Source organism: Mobula hypostoma, chromosome 2 (genome assembly GCF_963921235.1).
Source record: "Mobula hypostoma chromosome 2, sMobHyp1.1, whole genome shotgun sequence".
NCBI lineage: Eukaryota > Metazoa > Chordata > Chondrichthyes > Myliobatiformes > Myliobatidae > Mobula > Mobula hypostoma.
In genome coordinates this window covers 67,915,517-67,932,734 of record NC_086098.1, presented here as the reverse complement: position 1 = coordinate 67,932,734, position 17,218 = coordinate 67,915,517, and the positions used below count along the sequence as shown (strand labels likewise).

Below are 17,218 nucleotides of genomic sequence, written 5' to 3'. Positions count from 1 at the left end.
GATTGCATGTGTTATCAAAACCTGAAAATTATTTTTTTCATTAAACACACATACCACCTTTCAGCTATATATTTAATGTTCAATGATTATCATAATTGGCCAATTATAATTGCTGCATATTTATTAATGGATTAAACAGATTTGTAAAGGATATAATGTAAAGGATATCAAAAATTATTGTTTTGTATTTGGCAATATTTTAGTCACTTATTTCATATCTTGATATGCATATTCCCCAGTAACATTTACCTTAATCAGCTGCAAGTTACAATAAATTAAACAAAATAACTTGTTAAACTGAGCAGAAAACTGATGGATAATTACTGAAATAAAATAAAACAGTTTACTCATGTAACACATACACATATTATATTTTACCCATGTATTTCTCCTGGATTTTCATTTTATTTCTACAGGATTTTCATTTTATTTCTAAGGTTTTTTTTATTGTTTAGATGCTACAATTAAACATTTCACACAATTCCATTCTGAAGGAAGCATTTGAAATCTTTTAAATCAAAACTGAGCAACCTACCATGAAGCGTTGCCATGGGCTGTGTTGTCAAGGTGACAAAGCAGCTCTAAGGTCTGTGGGTTGCTTGATGAATCATCAGGAGATTCATGACTGCCTGATTCCAATTCCTTTGGCATTCGCCACACAGCAGCACACGTCAGGACTTTGCTGTCCGAAGCTAAGCACCAAAGGAAAAAAAAATTGGCTGTCAAAAAATATTTTAATAAATGTGTTGAACATTTAACTCATTGTAATCTCAGGTGCAGCTAGCTTTACCATAATGAAAACTCATTATTTGATAATTTAACCAGTTTAGTTACAAATATAAAAAATATGTTTACAATGTAATTAATAATCTAAGTTGATCTATGTGAAAAATCCCTTTTTATAATCACTGTTTTTGCCAATGTTTACTTTCCCAGTTCTGAATTGGACAATGTGCAACTAAAAAGCAGGGTTAAATATAATTAACCATTTTAATTAAATATTAACTATCATATTCCAATGACGAGGTAGAGAGAGAATAATACAGCAGATTTCATTTAGAAAACTGTAGGTATGTGCTGCAATCCAAAACAGCAGCTTCTGAGGCTATACAGATTTAATATTTTATGTGTTCTAGACACCCTCAGTGTTTTCAAAAGATCTTTGTGACAATCTCTGCATAGGTATCATAATCGAAGCTCTCATCAACACCATCATTTTATCTGAAGTTAATTATACAAGAACAGAATGATTCTGTACTGGAGGTTACTTAATTGTAATTTTAATAACCTTGGTAAGAATCTTGAAAATTGGTATCTTGGAATCCAGCTAAGCATTTATTTTCATTAAAAACATTTGCAAACATTTAAAAAGAAAAGAATAAAACTTCCACTTCAAAGCCTTTCTGAAGTTCTTATTAATAAACTCTCTCGCACCCCCTCTTCAAAGTGCAAACTAGAAATGGGATGACAGTTCCTCACAATCCTTCCCTCACCGAATCCAGGTACATTTTTCATGAATAGTTTTGATGGTCAGTGTCTGCAAGTTCTTGAACTGTGGGTGCAAAACCAATCCTTTCCTTACCTGAAGCATGTACACATCGATTTCCTGTATGATAGATAGGACAGGGAACTTGAAGTGTGATTAAAATGGAAGTCCTGGCTGAGGAGAATTCTCTCGAAATCAAGCAGTTGAATGCTAACTTTAGTGCTTGAATGTTTTAAAGAGCTTGCTTGGATTTCAATTAAAAATTAATGAATCTGTCAGATAACCACCAGACAGAATGTGAATAGGGAACTGCTCTGTAACAGTTCAGAGGCATACCATCACAGAAAAAAAGAAAACGGGTTCAGTTTCTGATCTTTTACCTTCATTTTTCAAAACCTCATCTTGTGTATTCTTAAAGAACATTTTGACCAACAGGGAAGAAATAATTAGTGTCCTGATGATTAATACCATCATCAAAAGACAGCTCAAAATCAACACTATTGGAAGCCTTGAGTTGGATCAATCCTTTTTTCCTCTGGTTTAATCATAGAAACATACAGTAACAGGTCCTTACAGCACAACTTGACCATGCACTCATAATGTTAATCCCATTTGACTGCATCAGGCCTGTTGTCCAAATGTCTTTTAAATATAACAGTATCTACTTCCATTATCTCTTCTGGCAACTTCTTCGAACTATTCATCAACTTCTGTGTAGAAAAACATACCCCTTGGATCTCCTTTAAATTAATCCCTTCTTACCATAAAACTGTGCCTTTTTGGATTAGACTCCCCTGCCCTTGGAAAAAGATTATGACTATATATCCTACCTGTGCTAACCATATTACAAGCCTCTAGAAGTTCAAAGCTCAGCCTCCTATGTTCCAGTGGAAATAAAGTCAGGCCATACAATCTATCCTTATAACAACAACACTCTGTTCCAGACATACTATTCAATTTCTAACTCAAGGAGAGTTAAAGCTACAAAGATTATATATTTTAAAGTGGTTTAAGTGTACATGTATTTTTTAATAATTGCAAAAACAGAACCAACAGATTTGCCTCAATTATGTTGCAAATTTGAACTACAGTTTGAATCTTAAAAATGACAAATGAAGAAAAATAAGCTACACCATTATAAATATGTTTTGTTCATGTATCTTTGCAAGTGCCATACATTTTTATTGATAATGTTCATCCTTTTATTTGAGTGGAAGCTTTTATTAAAACACAAAACTATTTTAGCATCTGCAGGAATTAATGCACATTGAATCAAAAATTAATGTTTCACGATTCCTTACACCATTTGTTTCACATATTTTTTGATTCTGATATAGTGCAAGCTCCATGTATTTCCTTTTCAGGAAGTTACTGCATAGGCTTTTCATTTGAGTGGGTTTTACTAGTTTACATCAGTTTTCAACAAATAAGATATGGTCACAATTCCTACTGATGCCTTTCTGGCTTGGTTAATGATCAATAGTCTTAAGATGTTGCCGAATTCTTTATCTGCACAGTGCATCAGTTTTCCTGCTGAATCCAGGTATGGCTACAGGCAAAATAATGTACTGCACATTTTTAAAATTTAGCTATTAGCTACATACAAGCAGCTCATTCCATTTGGTATGTGTAGGGTGTGATGTCCTGCCTCATTTCATTCTAAATGTTACTTTTTTCATTCTATTGTTGCTTTTTTATTAAGTCACTGCTTTATGTGAAGATGTAGGCTTAGAAAAGTAATTTGTTAATTTGGCTACTGTAACTTGACCAGTAAATTGACTGTTCATCTCCCTCACTCTTACTGTATTTCATATTATGCCCATAACAAATTCCCTGCTTCTTTTTCAAAAATCCCCTATCCACTCAACTTATAGTGGATTTTCTAGTGGAAGGAAACCTTGTGTTAGCAGCAGCAAAAATAATCAATAGAGCTGATCAGAGAGACTCCATGCTGCTGCAGAGATAATGAGCCTTGAGTGGCAAAGGAGAAAGAAATGGAAAACAAGACAAAATGGAACAAGAATACACCTGGAAGGAAGCTCACAAATAAATGAGATAGAGTCAGAGATTGGGAAGGATAGAAAAATGACAAAAAAAGAGAACTGGAATAAGTGGCAAGTAAAAGAGAAATATGAAATTACTTTTTTAATTTTGTATTTATGAAATACATACAAATTAAAATGTCTTGCTTTTCTGTATTTTTGACTTTTCTAAAAATACTTTCAGTATTAGCAATTGTAAACAGAATTCTGTCAATAGAAGTACAATACACAAAATTGCTGGAGAAACTCAGGAGGTCAAACAGCATCTATGGAAATGAATAAACAGTTGATGTTTTGGGCTGAGACTCTTTACTGTATCAGGACTGGAAAAGAAGGGGGAAGAAGCTAGAACATGAAGATGGAGGGAGGACAAGCTCGAAGGTGATAGGGACAAGAGGTAAGAGGCCAGAATGGGGAAATGAAGAGGAGGGAAGGGGGGAAGGAAAAAATTATTGGAAGTTGGAGAAATTGATATTCATGCTATCAGGTTGGAGGCTACCTAGACGGAATATGAGATGCTGCTCTTCCAGCCTGAGAGTGGCCTTATTATAACAGAAGAGGAGTCTATGGACCAATATGTTAGAAAGAGAATGGGGATAGGAATTGAAATGGTTGGCCACCGGGAAATTTTGCTTTTTGTCAATAGAGCTGACAAAGCAGTTCCCCAATCTACTTTTAGAGTCTCAACAATGTAGAGGAGGGCGGCACCATGAGCACTAGATGCAGAAGACGACACCAAAAGATACACATGCAAATTGTTGCCATGAACACTACCTATAGTGTTAATGCAGCAAAAAATTAACCAAATCAAATTACACCAGACACTCAATTGGTAAATATTTGAATGAATATTTCTTAAAGATTACAAGCTTTGTGATGCAACCTAATGAGTTCTGGATTACTTCTATGAAGGAAAAAAGAATAATATATGCAGAAAAATTGAGATAACTATGTCTAATAGAGGTTTGTGTGCAGTAGAAAAAGCACAGAATGGCTACACCAATTAGAGCATTTTAATGATATAAAATTCAATGCAATTCTATGTAAATACTCACCATGAATGGTCCCAGTACCTGTCCAGTACATTGATAGTTTACAGCATCACATGAAATTCCTCAGGATATTCCTCCTATGCAGTCCAATTTATTCAATTACTTTCAAACCACCTGCTGCCTGCAGTTCACAGTACTAAGTTTCATACTCCAGCACAAACACACTTCTCTGAAGCCCAAATTTCCAGTTTCCAGCTGCGCAGACCAACCATTGCTTTGAGCAGAAAATTATTACATGGCCTGAAAACTGCATGACACTTCTTTTTATATATGCATACAATGAATATTTAGAATGAAAATTTTAAAATCACACACCTTTGATTTTATTTATTAATTGAAGGGTATAATGAAATACAGTACAACAAAGAAAATCTTCAGAATCAGAATCAGATCTATTATCACTGGCATGTGACGTGAAATTTGTTAACTTAGCAGCAGCAGTTCAATACAATACATAATCTAGCAGGGAGAGAGAAAAAAGATAATAATAATAATAAATAAAATAAAACATAATAAATAAACAAATCAATTACATATATTGAAAAATTATTTTAAAATGTGCAAAAAAACAGAAATACTGCAGATTAAAAAAAGTGAGGTACTGTCCAAAGCTTCAAAGTCCATTCAGGAATCGGATGGCAGAGGGGAAGAAGCTGTTCCTGAATCGCTGAGTGTGTGCCTTCAGGCTTCTGTACCTCCTAGCTGATGGTAACAGTGAGAAAAGGGCATGCCCTGGGTGCTGGAGGTCTTTAATAATGGACGCTGCCTTTCTGAGACACCACTCTCTAAAGATGTCCTGAGTACTTTGTAGGCTAGTGCCCAAGATGGAGCTGACTAGATTTACAACCTTCTGCAGCTTCTCTTGGTCCTGTGTAGTAGCCCCTCCATACCAGAGAGTGATGCAGCCTGTCAGAATGTTCTCCACGGTACAACTATAGAAGTTCTTGAGTGTATTTGTTGACATGCCAAATTGCTTCAAACTCCTAATAAAGCATTGCCGCTGCCTTGCCTTCTTTATGACTACATCAGTGTGTTCGGACCAGGTTAGATCCTCAAAGATCTTGACACCCAGGAACTTGAAGCTGCTCACTCTCTCCACCTTCTAATCCCTCTATGAGGATTGGTATGTGTTCCTTCGTCTTACCCTTCCTGAAGTCCACAATCAGCTCTTTTTTCTTACTGACGTTGAGTGCCAGGTTGTTGCTGCGGCACCACTCCACTAGTTGGCATATCTCACTCTTGTCACCGCCTGAGATTCGACCAACAATGGTTGTATCATCAGCAAATTTGTAGATGGCATTTGAGCTGTGCCTAGCCACAGTCATGTGTATACAGGGAGTACAGCAGTGGACTAAGCACACACCCCTGAGGTGCGCCAATGTTTATCGTCAGTGAAGAGGATATGTTATCACCAATCCACACAGACTGTGGTCTTCTGGTTAGGAAGTCGAGGATCCAATTACAGAGGGAGGTACAGAGGACCAGGTTCTGCAGCTTCTCAATCAAGATTGTAGGAATGATGGTATTAAATGCTGAGCCACAGTCGATGAACAGCATCCTGACATAGGTCTTTGTGTTGTCTAGGTGGTCTAAAGCCATGTGAAGAGCCATGGAGATTGTGTATGCCGTTGACCTATTGTGACAGTAGGCAAATTTCAATGGATCCAGGTCCTTGCTGCGGCAGGAGTTCAGTCAAGTCATAACCAACCTCTCAAAGCATTTCATCACTGTCAATGTGAGTGATACCAGGCTACAGTCATCAAGGCAGCCCACATTATTCTTCTTGGCATTGGTATAATTGTTGCCTTTTTGAAGCAAGTGGGAACTTCTGCCCGTAGCAGTGAGAGGTTGAAAATGTCCTTGAATACTCCCGCTAGTTGGTTGGCACAGGTTTTCAGAGCCCTACCAGGTATTCCATTGGGATCTTCTGCCTCGCAAGGGTTCACTCTCTTTAAAGACAGTCTAACATGGGCCTCTGAGACAGAGATCACAGGGTCATCAGGTGCAACAGGGATCTTCACAGCTGTAGTTATGTTCTCCCTTTCAAGGCATGCATAGAAGGCATTGAGTCATCTGGTAGCGAAGCATCGCTGCCATTTATGCTATTGGGTTTCGCTTTGTAGGAAGTAATGTCTTGCAGTCCCGCCAGAGTTGACGTGCATCTGATATCGGCTCCAACCTCATTCGAAATTGTCTCTTCCCCCTTGAAATAGCCCTCCACAAATCGTACCTGGTTTTCTGGTACAGGCCTGGGTTGTCAGACTTGAATGCCACAGATCTAGCCTTCAGCAGACGACGTACCTCCTGGTTCATCCACGGCTTTTGCTTTGGGAATGTACAGTAAGTCTTTGTAGGCACAGACTCATCCACTCAGGTTTTATTGAAGTCGGTAACAACTGCAGCATACTCATCCAGATTCAAAGATGAATCCCTGAATACAGTCCAGTCCACTGATTCAAAGCAGTCCTGTAGGCGCTCCTGTGCTTCCCTTGTCCATATCTTCTTGGTCCTCACTACTGGTGCTGCAGTCTTCAGTCTCTGCCTATACTCAGGAAGTAGAAGTACAGCCGGGTGATCAGACTTCCCAAAGTGAGGGCATGGAATAGCACAGTAGGTATTCTTGATGGTGGTTTAACAATGGTTCACTGTGTTGTTTCTCTGGTATTGCAAGTTATCTGTTGATGGTAACTGCTTAGTGATTTTTTCAGACTGGCCTCGTTAAAATCTCCCAAAACGATGGTGAAGGCGTTAGGGTGCGCTGTCTCATGCATGTTGATCCCATTGCTCAGATCATCCGAAGCCTGCTTGACATTGGCCTGAGGTGGAATGTCAACTGCAACCAGAATAACCCCAGAGAACTCCCGTGGTAAGTAAAAAGGATGACACTTACTGATAGATATTCCATGTCCGGTGAGCAGAATTGGGACAGCACTGATATATTCGTGCACCAAGAAGAGTTGATCATGAGGCATACTCCTCCATCTCTGCTTTTGAGAGACTCTACAGATCTATCCTGACGATGTATAGTAAACCCATCGATCTGAATCGCTGCATCCAGTATGGAAGGGGTTAACCAGGATTCCATGAAACAAAGGACACACGCGGTCCTAATGTCCCTCTGATTCAGCACCCTGGCTCTGAGATCATTGATTTTGTTCACCAGAGACTGCACATTTGCCAGCAAGATAGTTGGTATAGGAGTTTAAAACCCCGTTTCCTTGAACGCACTTGTAATCTTGATCTTAGCCCACGTTTTCTCCAAGGGCCCTTCTGACCACAGACCGTGTTGTTTCCGTTGGTTTTAAGCAGCGATAGTTCGTTTAAACGCATTAAGACATCTTTGTTGACTGTACGGACCTTGAAAGCAGTTGTGCTTTTTAGCTGTAACAGCCTGAAATGGGAATATTTAATCATATCCATTGAGAGTACTGCTGCTACTCGAGTCACACTAGGCGCTCATAACCTTTTTCTCGTACAATTTTATTCCAGTTGCGCAGCAACGAAGGTTACGTGTACGGGATCATTTGAGGTACTGTGCGGCCGCACAACTACACAGTTTAGAGGGAACGATGCTTCCTATAATGAAGTAATCAGAAGTGAACACAATATTCCAAGTATGCTCTAACCAGGGTTTTATAGAGCTGCAATATCACCTTGTGGCTCTTGAGCTCAATCCACTGACTAATGAAGGCCAACACACCCCAAGATCCTTCTGTTCTCCACACTGCTGAGAATCCTCCCATTGACCTTGTATTCTGCCTTCAAATTCAACCTTCCAAAATTAATCACTTCACACTTTTCTAGGTTGAACTTCATATGCCACTTCTCAGCCCAACTCTGCATCTTTCAAATGTTCCATTACAATCTATGACAACCCTCCACACTATCCAGAATCGGAGTGAGAATCAGGTTTATTATCACTGGCATATGTTGTAAAATTTGTCAACTTCGCAGCAGCAATTCAATGCAACACATAACATAGGAGAAAAAAGAAAGAATAAATAAATAAATAAATTACAGTACATGTATATTGAACAGATTAAAAATCGTGCAAAAACAGAAATAATATATATTAAAAAAGCGAGTTTGTGTTCATAGCTTCAAAGTCCATTTAGGATTCGGATGGCAGAGGGGAAGAAGCTGTTCCCGAATCACTGAGTGTGTGTCTTCAGGCTTCTATACCTCCTACTTAATGGTAACAATGAGAAAAAGGCATGCCCTGGGTGCTGGGGGTCCTTAGTAATGGACGCTGCCTTTCTGAGGCACTGCTCCTTGAAGATGTCCTGGGTACTTTATAGGCTAGTACCCAAGATGGAGCCGACCAAAATTTACGACCTTCTGCAGCTTCTTTCGGTCTTGTACAGTAGCACCCCCACCCCCCCCCCCATACCAGACAGTGATGTAGCCTATCAGAATGCTTTCCACGGTACATCTATAAAAGTTTTTGAATGTTTTTGTAGACATACCAAATCTCTTCAAACTCCTAATGAAGTATGGTCACTGTCTTGCCTTCTTTATAGCTGCATCGATATGTTAGGACCAGGTTAGATCCTCAGAGATCTTGACACAAGGAACTTGAAACTGCTCACTCTCTCCATTTCTGATTCCGCTGTGGGGATTGGTATGTGTTCCTTCATCTTATCCTTCCTGAAGTCCACAATCAGCTCTTTCGTCTTACTGACGTTGAGTACAATGTTGTTGCTGCGACACCACTCCACTGGTTGGTAAACATCACTCCTGTACGCCCTCTCATCTCCATCTGAGATCCTACCAACAATGGCTGTATCATCAGCAAATTTATAGATGGTATTTGAGCTATGCCTAGTCACAACTCATGTCATCTACAAACCTCCCAAACTACTTCCTCATCTAAGTCATTTACAAAAATCACAAACAACAGCGGACCCAAAACTAATACATGTGGAACACCACTGGTCATCAACCTTCAAGCAGAATATTCTCCACCTCCTACTGCCCTCTGCATTCTATTGGCAAGCCAATTCTATATTCACACAACCACCTTCAGATTTTCTCTTGCGTGTGATTCTATATTCACACAGCCAAGTTTCCCTGGATCCAAAGCCTCTTGACTTTCTGAATGAGCCTACCATGGGGAAATTTATCAACTGCGTTACCAAAATCCATATACACATCCACTGGGAAACGTATCAAATGTCTCACTAAAATCCATTGAAACTCTGCCTTCATCAAAGTGCTTTGTCACATCCTCAAAGAATTCATTCAGGCTTGTGAGCCTTGACCAGTCCCTCACAAAGCCATGCTGACTATCCCTAATCAGACTATGCTTCTCGGAATATTCGTAAATCCTGTCTCGATGAATCCTCTCCAATAATTTGTCCACCACTGAAGTATGATTTACTTGTCTATAATTCCCAGGGTTATCCCTAATCCCTCTCTTGAGCAAAGGAATAACATTTGCAACCCCCTGGTCATCTGGTACCACTGCTGTGTCCAGTGAGGACACAAAGATCATCGCCAAGGTGCAGCAATTTTCTCCCTTGCCTCCTGGAGTAACCTGGGGTACATCCCATCTGGCCCCCAGTTATTTATCTATCCACAGATATGGAATGTACCAACAATACTAAGTTGTCCAGAGGTATAAAGATCACAGAATGGAATGCAATTAAAAACTGCTTGTTTTCTTAGGCTGCTTCTCAGTATCAAAGGGTTATTTACTTCCACACCAGTTCTGTGGGTTCTGAGGTAGCTGATGAGGCCAATGTGAAAAATACAGACTCTTTCACAGATGGTGCTCGTAGTAGCTGAAAGGGTAAACAGGTGGGTGAGTTTTGTAAAGGTACATTCTGTCATTTATGCAAGGTCTGTCTGTGCTCTTGATGTATGACTCAGAGTTCTAACAACATCCTGAACATTTCTTCTCTATCTTGAGCAACGTACACAAGAAATTCCTAAGAGTCACCGGGGATGTATTTCTTCAAGGAGGTTTTGAAGACATCTTCATTTTCTAACTCTATCCCATAGTCTCTAACTATGGCAGATCCCTGAATTGGGTGTCTATTGTGCATACAAATGTTACTGAATGGTACCACGATTTTGCTGCCTGCACAATGGACCTTCATTTTCTAAGGAATTACAAACAGAACTGTGTACAATCAGCAACTATTCTGACATCCCATCTTCTAAAGACAGCTGGAGCAACAATGTGCTGAGGAAATCATGAGTCATGCAGCATCTGTGGGAGGAAAGAAACTATCGATGTTTCAGGTTAAAACCCTGCATCAGCGCTGAGAGTGGAGAGATGACATGGCTAGCATAAAGAGAAGGGGCACGGCAAGAAGAGATTTTGGGGTGACTGCTGGCCTGAGGAGAGATGTAACATAACAGGCATTTAATGCCAGGTGGGAAAAGTGATGGGGGGAGGTCAGGACGAAGGGTCTCGGCCTGAAATGTCGACTGTACCTCTTCCAATAGATGCTGCCTGGCCTGCTGCGTTCCACCAGCATTTTGGGTGTGTTGCTCCAATGAAATTAATATGCTTATTCCCCGCCATAGGTGCTTTCAGATTTGCTGTGTTCCTCCACCATTTTGTGTGTTGTTCAAGATTTCCAGCATCTGCAGAATCTCTTGCGTGGGATGAATATTGAGTTTTCCAATTTATTTCCATTTTCCTCTCCCTCCTTCTAAATCTCCAATATTCCATTTTTGTCCCGTTGCCTGTCCTCTCCCTGCCCTCCTTTGCCAATCTTCATCCCCCTTCCCACTCCTGGCTCCATTCACCTTCACTCACAAGTTTTCCTTGCTCCCCCCGCATCTGGTTCCAACTGTTACCCCCTCCACTAATGTCTCCCTTTCTCACTGTATCTGAATCCAACTCTTGTAGCACTTTTTGCTCCAGCTTACCTCCCTCCAGCAGCCGTCTCCTATCTTCTCCCCGGCACTCATCTTGTTCCAACTAATTTTTTTTTCATTTTCCTCCATCTGTTATCCACCTGCCACAGTCCTCCAACTCCACCCCCACTCACATCCACAACGTGGCATCACCTTGCCTATCATCTTACACCCCTTCTTAGGCCAACAATTGCCTCGGACTCCTTTTCAGCAGATTCCAGCAGGTGGCTCCTTTCTAAAGGAACTTCACTGTCAAAGCAGTTGTGCTCTACAGACCCAAGGCACTGCACTGAGAAATGCCTAATATTAAGTGACTGGCTTCCAACAACTATGGTTATCTTCCTTTGGGTCAGGTCTGAGTCCAACCCTTGGAGTACTTTCCTATTATTGTCTCTTTAACTTCACTTTTAATGAGAGTCACTGGTGGCACTCTTGCTCAATTACTGTGGTGATGTCATGAGGCAGTCACTCTCAGCTCATCCATGGAATTCAACTCCTTGGTTCATGTTTGGTTCAAGATCTTTAACAAATTTTGCAGCAGAGCACTCCTGGTGAAATCAAACTGAGTAGCACTGAGTGGGTTATAAAGAACATGAGAAATGGGAGAAGCAGAGAAGCCTTCACTTCACGTCTGCTTCACCATTCATCAAGATTATAGATGATCTTCTAACTCACACAGTGTTCCTGCATTATCCTATTATCCCCTAATTCCCTTCACAGCTCCTTAGGGAGGGCAATTCCAAAGATTCAACTACCCTCTCTGCAAGTAAACATTATTTATTAGCACCGTCCACAACTCTTTCCATTACCTGCTGATGACTAAGAGTTGACTGACTGGACAGTAATTACTGATATTAAATTTGTTCTGCTTTCTGTGGACAGGACATTCCTAGACAATTTTCCACATTGCCGGGTAGACGTCAATGTTGTAACTATAATAGAATAATTTCTAGTTTTGGAGCACAAATCCTCAATGGTACAGCCAGGTTGTTCTCTCATAGTCACGCTGGTATCCAGTGCTCTTAACTGTTTCTTTATATCATGTGGAGTAAGTCTAATGATGTTGCAAAGGATGGAAACTCTCCAGCAGAAAATGATAACAATTGCTTCAGAGTGATTTTTTTTAATGCAAATTGGGCTCTGCCATCATTGAAAGTGCCAGAGAACTTCATGCTTTTCAAAATAACGCATGGGTCATAGTTCAATTTCCTATTCGAAAGTAGTACGTCCAGCACATTAGCACGAAGTATTGCACTGAAACATCGATCAAAATCAACATCACCAATTTGGATATTAAGACTCAATCCCTCACTGTTCTGCCATAATTTAATAATGTGGTCGTAAAGCTCTAAAAAGGAAGGAATTTGGCAAAAGGACAAGCAGATAAAATAGGTAAAGGAAATTAAAATACCAAAGATAATAAGCAAATAATTTCTATGTCTTCACAATAGAAAACCAAAAAAAAATTTGAAGATTGAGTAACTTTAAAAAATTGGTATTCCTCAAGGAACAATACTGAAGAAATTAATTGTACCAAACACCACAAATCTCCACCCTGTGGACAATTCACTAGAAATGTTTTTTTAAGTTAATTTTTTATAAGTTTCTACAATGCAACAACAAAAAAAAAACAAAAAAGGAGGTTTATACAGTGCAAAACAAACATATCAAATGTACAGTTCATAACAGTTAAGGAAAAGCACCTATAGTAGAATCATATAAAGTTAGTTACCATCCCACCTTCCCACTACCCAACTCCAAGCCAACCATTACGACATATAGAAATGTTTTTTGAATTCCCTAGATTTTACAATAATCCCCACATATTAAAAGGAGCAAATTCAAGAAAGGAAAAGAAAGAGAAAATAGTGAATACAAACTAGTTAGTGTAATATCGCTAGAAGGGAAAAATATTAAAGCAACACACACAGGAACTTGGCAGGTCAGGCAGTATACATGGAGAGGAATAAAGAGTCGATGTTTTGGTCAAGAACCTTCATTGGGACTGGTCTCGGCTCAAAATGTCTGCTGTTTATTTCTCTCCATAGATGCTGCCTGACCTGCTGGGTTCCTCAAGAATTTTGTTAAAAGTTCACAGTAAATTTATTATCAAAATATGTGTACGTCACCAAATATTACCTTGAGATTCATTTTCTTGCAGGTGTTCACAGTAGAACAAAGAAATACAATAGAATCAATGAAAACCTAAACCAATGTGCAAAAGATAAGCTGCAAATATTAAGTAATTAAATAAATAAATGCATACATACTTACTGAGAACAGGAGTTGAAGAGTTCTTGAAAGCGAGTTCCTAGGTTGTGAAATCAGTTCAATGTGAAGTTATCTATGTGGGTTGAGGTGCCTGATGGTTGTAGAGTCATAATTATTTCTAAACTTGGTGGTGTGGGCACTAAAGCTACTGTAGAGGCAAGAAGAGAGCATAAACTCGATGATGGATGCTGCTTTCTTGTGGCAGCGCTCCTTGTAGATGTAGTCAATGTTGGGGAGGGCTTCTCCTGTGATGAACTGGGCTGTATCCACCAGTTTTGAAGGGTTTTCCGATTGTGTTTGTTGCTATGCAGAATCTCTTGTTAAAGAAAAGGAACTAGAATCTATTAAGGATGTGACAAAGATCTTTCTGAAAAAGCAGATTTGCAGAAAGGAAGTCTTGCTTAATACCATATATCATGACTTATTTGATGCATTTTTTCTCTATTATCATGTTTTACATTGTACTACTGCCACAAAGACAACAAATTTCACAACACAGGGATGTGTGCTTAGCCCATTGTTCTATGCTCTCTACAGACAACTGTGTGGCTAAGCATATATCAATAAATTTGCTGATGATACAAACATTGTTGGCAGAATTTTAGATGGTGACCAAAGAACATACAGGAGCGAGGTATACCAGTTAATTAAGCGGTGTCGCAGCAACAATCTTGCACTCAACGTCAGCAAGACCAAAAAGCTGACTGTGGACTTCAGGAAGGGCAAGACAAGGGAACAAACCTCAAAGAAGGATCAGAAGTGGAGAGAGTGAGCAATTTTAAGTTCCTAGGTGTCAAGATCTCCGAGGACCTAACCAGGACACAATATATCAATGCAATGAAGGCAAGACAGCAACTATATTTGTTTAAACAAAATACATAAAAATACAGCTCAAAGCACTGTATGTCAATAATTAAATTAATTTGTCTTATGAGAAAAAATTGCATAAGGCCATTGATCATCAAAGGTTAAGAGACAGTGGTTCTTAGATCAATTCTTCAATATATTTAAGGCAAAGATTGTTAGATATTTGGATCAAGGTATAGAAATATAGTACAGGATGATGGAAATAAGGTAAAAGAACTGTTCTGAGTTTTATTGTAGTGAAGCAGTCTTGAAACACTAAATAGTTTACTTCCACATTCTTCTATGATTTTATGTGACAATAAAATTTGGAAGAGATATCCAAATATTTACCACTGGGCAAAAAGAAAACTAAATGTGTTTTAACATTGTAAAATAAAGGCTTTATATCTTTTTCCCTTGACTCTCACCTCTTTCTTCCCAATTCCAATTAAACTATTTAAACACAATTTTTGTTTCACATCAGTTGTGCTACTAACACTGTAGTTTATTTTCCCCTTAAATATTTCCACTTTCTTGTCAGTCAACAACTTTCAGGAGACAGTGCAGGTTTCAGACAAAAGCCACAGGTTTTGAAACCTGATTAGTAAAGACTAGAATCTGTGGGCATGGTGTTCTTAGAAGGACACCAAGAAGGGTCTGGCTGTAGATGGTTATAAATATTTCAATGTTTGTTAGATTATTAACCTGACATGACAGGTTTTAACTTCAACCCAAATTTTGCAAGTTATCATTCCTTTCCAAGCTGTTTCTTCTTCTAGTTCCTTAAATAAATTCCAAATCCACATCCACCTTGCCATCACTACATGTTTAAAGCATTCCAATTAGACTTGAACATTTGTCAGAACAATGAAGCAAATCTCTGTGACTGTCATCCTCCTTTCCTCTCAAAGTCCAATCCTGTATCCCCGTAGTGAGAGGTGGAAATGGGTAAGTCTGGACACCAGGGCTCTGTTGAAGCTGTATAGGCCAGTCCCCTGTACAATAGATGCAATGGGTTGCAGAAGTGCTGAAGAACTTCAACTACACCATGACTTCAGAGGACGATGGAGGTGGGAGGTCATCGATAGCTCATGCTTCACTGGGAGCCAAGCGCCTCTTCTACCAGCCAGCACAGTGTAACTGGTGTAATAGGTCTACTTTTATCTCTGTAGGCTGAGGATCTTCGGTATTAACTTTTCGTCATGATAGGGCACAATTTAAAAAAAAATTCAGCTGAATGCAAATAAAAAGGTAAATACAAATTAATGCCCTATAAAAATATAGTATTGAAACCTCTGGGGAGTCAGGAAGAGGGTTTGTTATAATTCCCTCCTAATAATTTCGAACCAGAGTTTTGAAGAACCACCCCCTTGTAACACTGTGAACATCTGAACTACCTTTATTGTAATAGTTTCTTTATCGGGAGTGTTTACAGAAACACCAAAGAACACAGTAGGAAAGTTTAACATATAGATAGTTCGGGTGAACAGAAGATCCACTTCTTACATTCCTTTAATCAACTTTCTCTGATGCCTCATTAAAATTTCCATTTGTCAAACAAGATTTGTCCCAGACAAATCCTTCCATCCCTCCTCACACAAATTAGATTAGATTAGATTAGATTCAACTTTACTGTCATTGTGCCGAGCACAGATACAAAGCCAAGGAAATGCAGTTAGCATCTGACCAGAAATGCAAAGAATAGTGTTATTTACAAAATAACTGCGAATAAAAAGTAAGTGCTATAGCACACAAATATAAAAGTACTGAGACAGTACAACATGGGTGCAATACTGCTTAGCACTATGATGTGAGGTTCAGCAGGGTCACAGCCTCAGGGAAGAAGCTCTTCCTGTGCCTGCTGGTGTGGGAGTGGAGGCTCTTGTAGCACCTACCGGATGGGAGGAGAGTAAAAAGTCCATGGTTAGGGTGAGATGCATCCTTGATAATGCTTTTCACCCTGCCCAGGCAGCGTTTATGGTAGATGTTCTCAATGGTGGGCAATTGGGTGCCGATAATCCACTGGGCAGTTTTCACCACACGCTGGAGTGCTTTGCGGTCCGATATAGGACAATTGCCATACTACACTGAGATACAGTTGGTGAATATGCTCTCAATGGTACAGCGGTAAAAGTCTGTCAGTATCCTGGGGCAGAGGTGAGCTTTCTTGATGCTCTGCAAGAAATAAAGGCGTTGTTGCACCTTTTTGATCAGGATGGAGGAGTTCAGGGACCAGGTGAGATCCTCGGAAATGTGAACACCAAGGAATTTGAAGCTTGATACACGCTTGTGCACTACAGCTCCAATGACGTAGATGGAGGGTGGCTAATGTAACCCCACTTTTTAAAAAAGGAGGGAGAGAGAAACCAGGGAATTATAGACTGGTTAGCCTAACATCGGTAGTGGGGAAACTGCTAGAGTCAGTTATCAAAGATGTGATAACAGTACATTTGGAAAGCGGTGAAATCATCGGACAAAGTCAGCATGGATTTGTGAAAGGAAAATCACGTCTGACGAATCTCATAGAATTTTTTGAGGATGTAACTAGTAGAGTGGATAGGGGAGAACCAGTGGATGTGGTATATTTGGATTTTCAAAAGGCTTTTGACAAGGTCCCACACAGGAGATTAGTGTGCAAACTTAAAACATAC

At 39.5% G+C, this 17,218-nt stretch overlaps 1 protein-coding gene across 1 annotated transcript in view; it reads right to left on the bottom strand.

Annotated features, from left to right (window-relative positions):
* Window positions 1-17,218, bottom strand: part of eipr1 (EARP complex and GARP complex interacting protein 1) — a 129,449-nt gene that overhangs the window by 64,185 nt on the left and 48,046 nt on the right. The window contains exon 4 of the mRNA XM_063038424.1: window positions 536-692. Within this exon, the coding sequence (XP_062894494.1) occupies window positions 536-692 (157 nt within the window). The remainder of the gene's footprint in view (window positions 1-535; window positions 693-17,218) is intronic.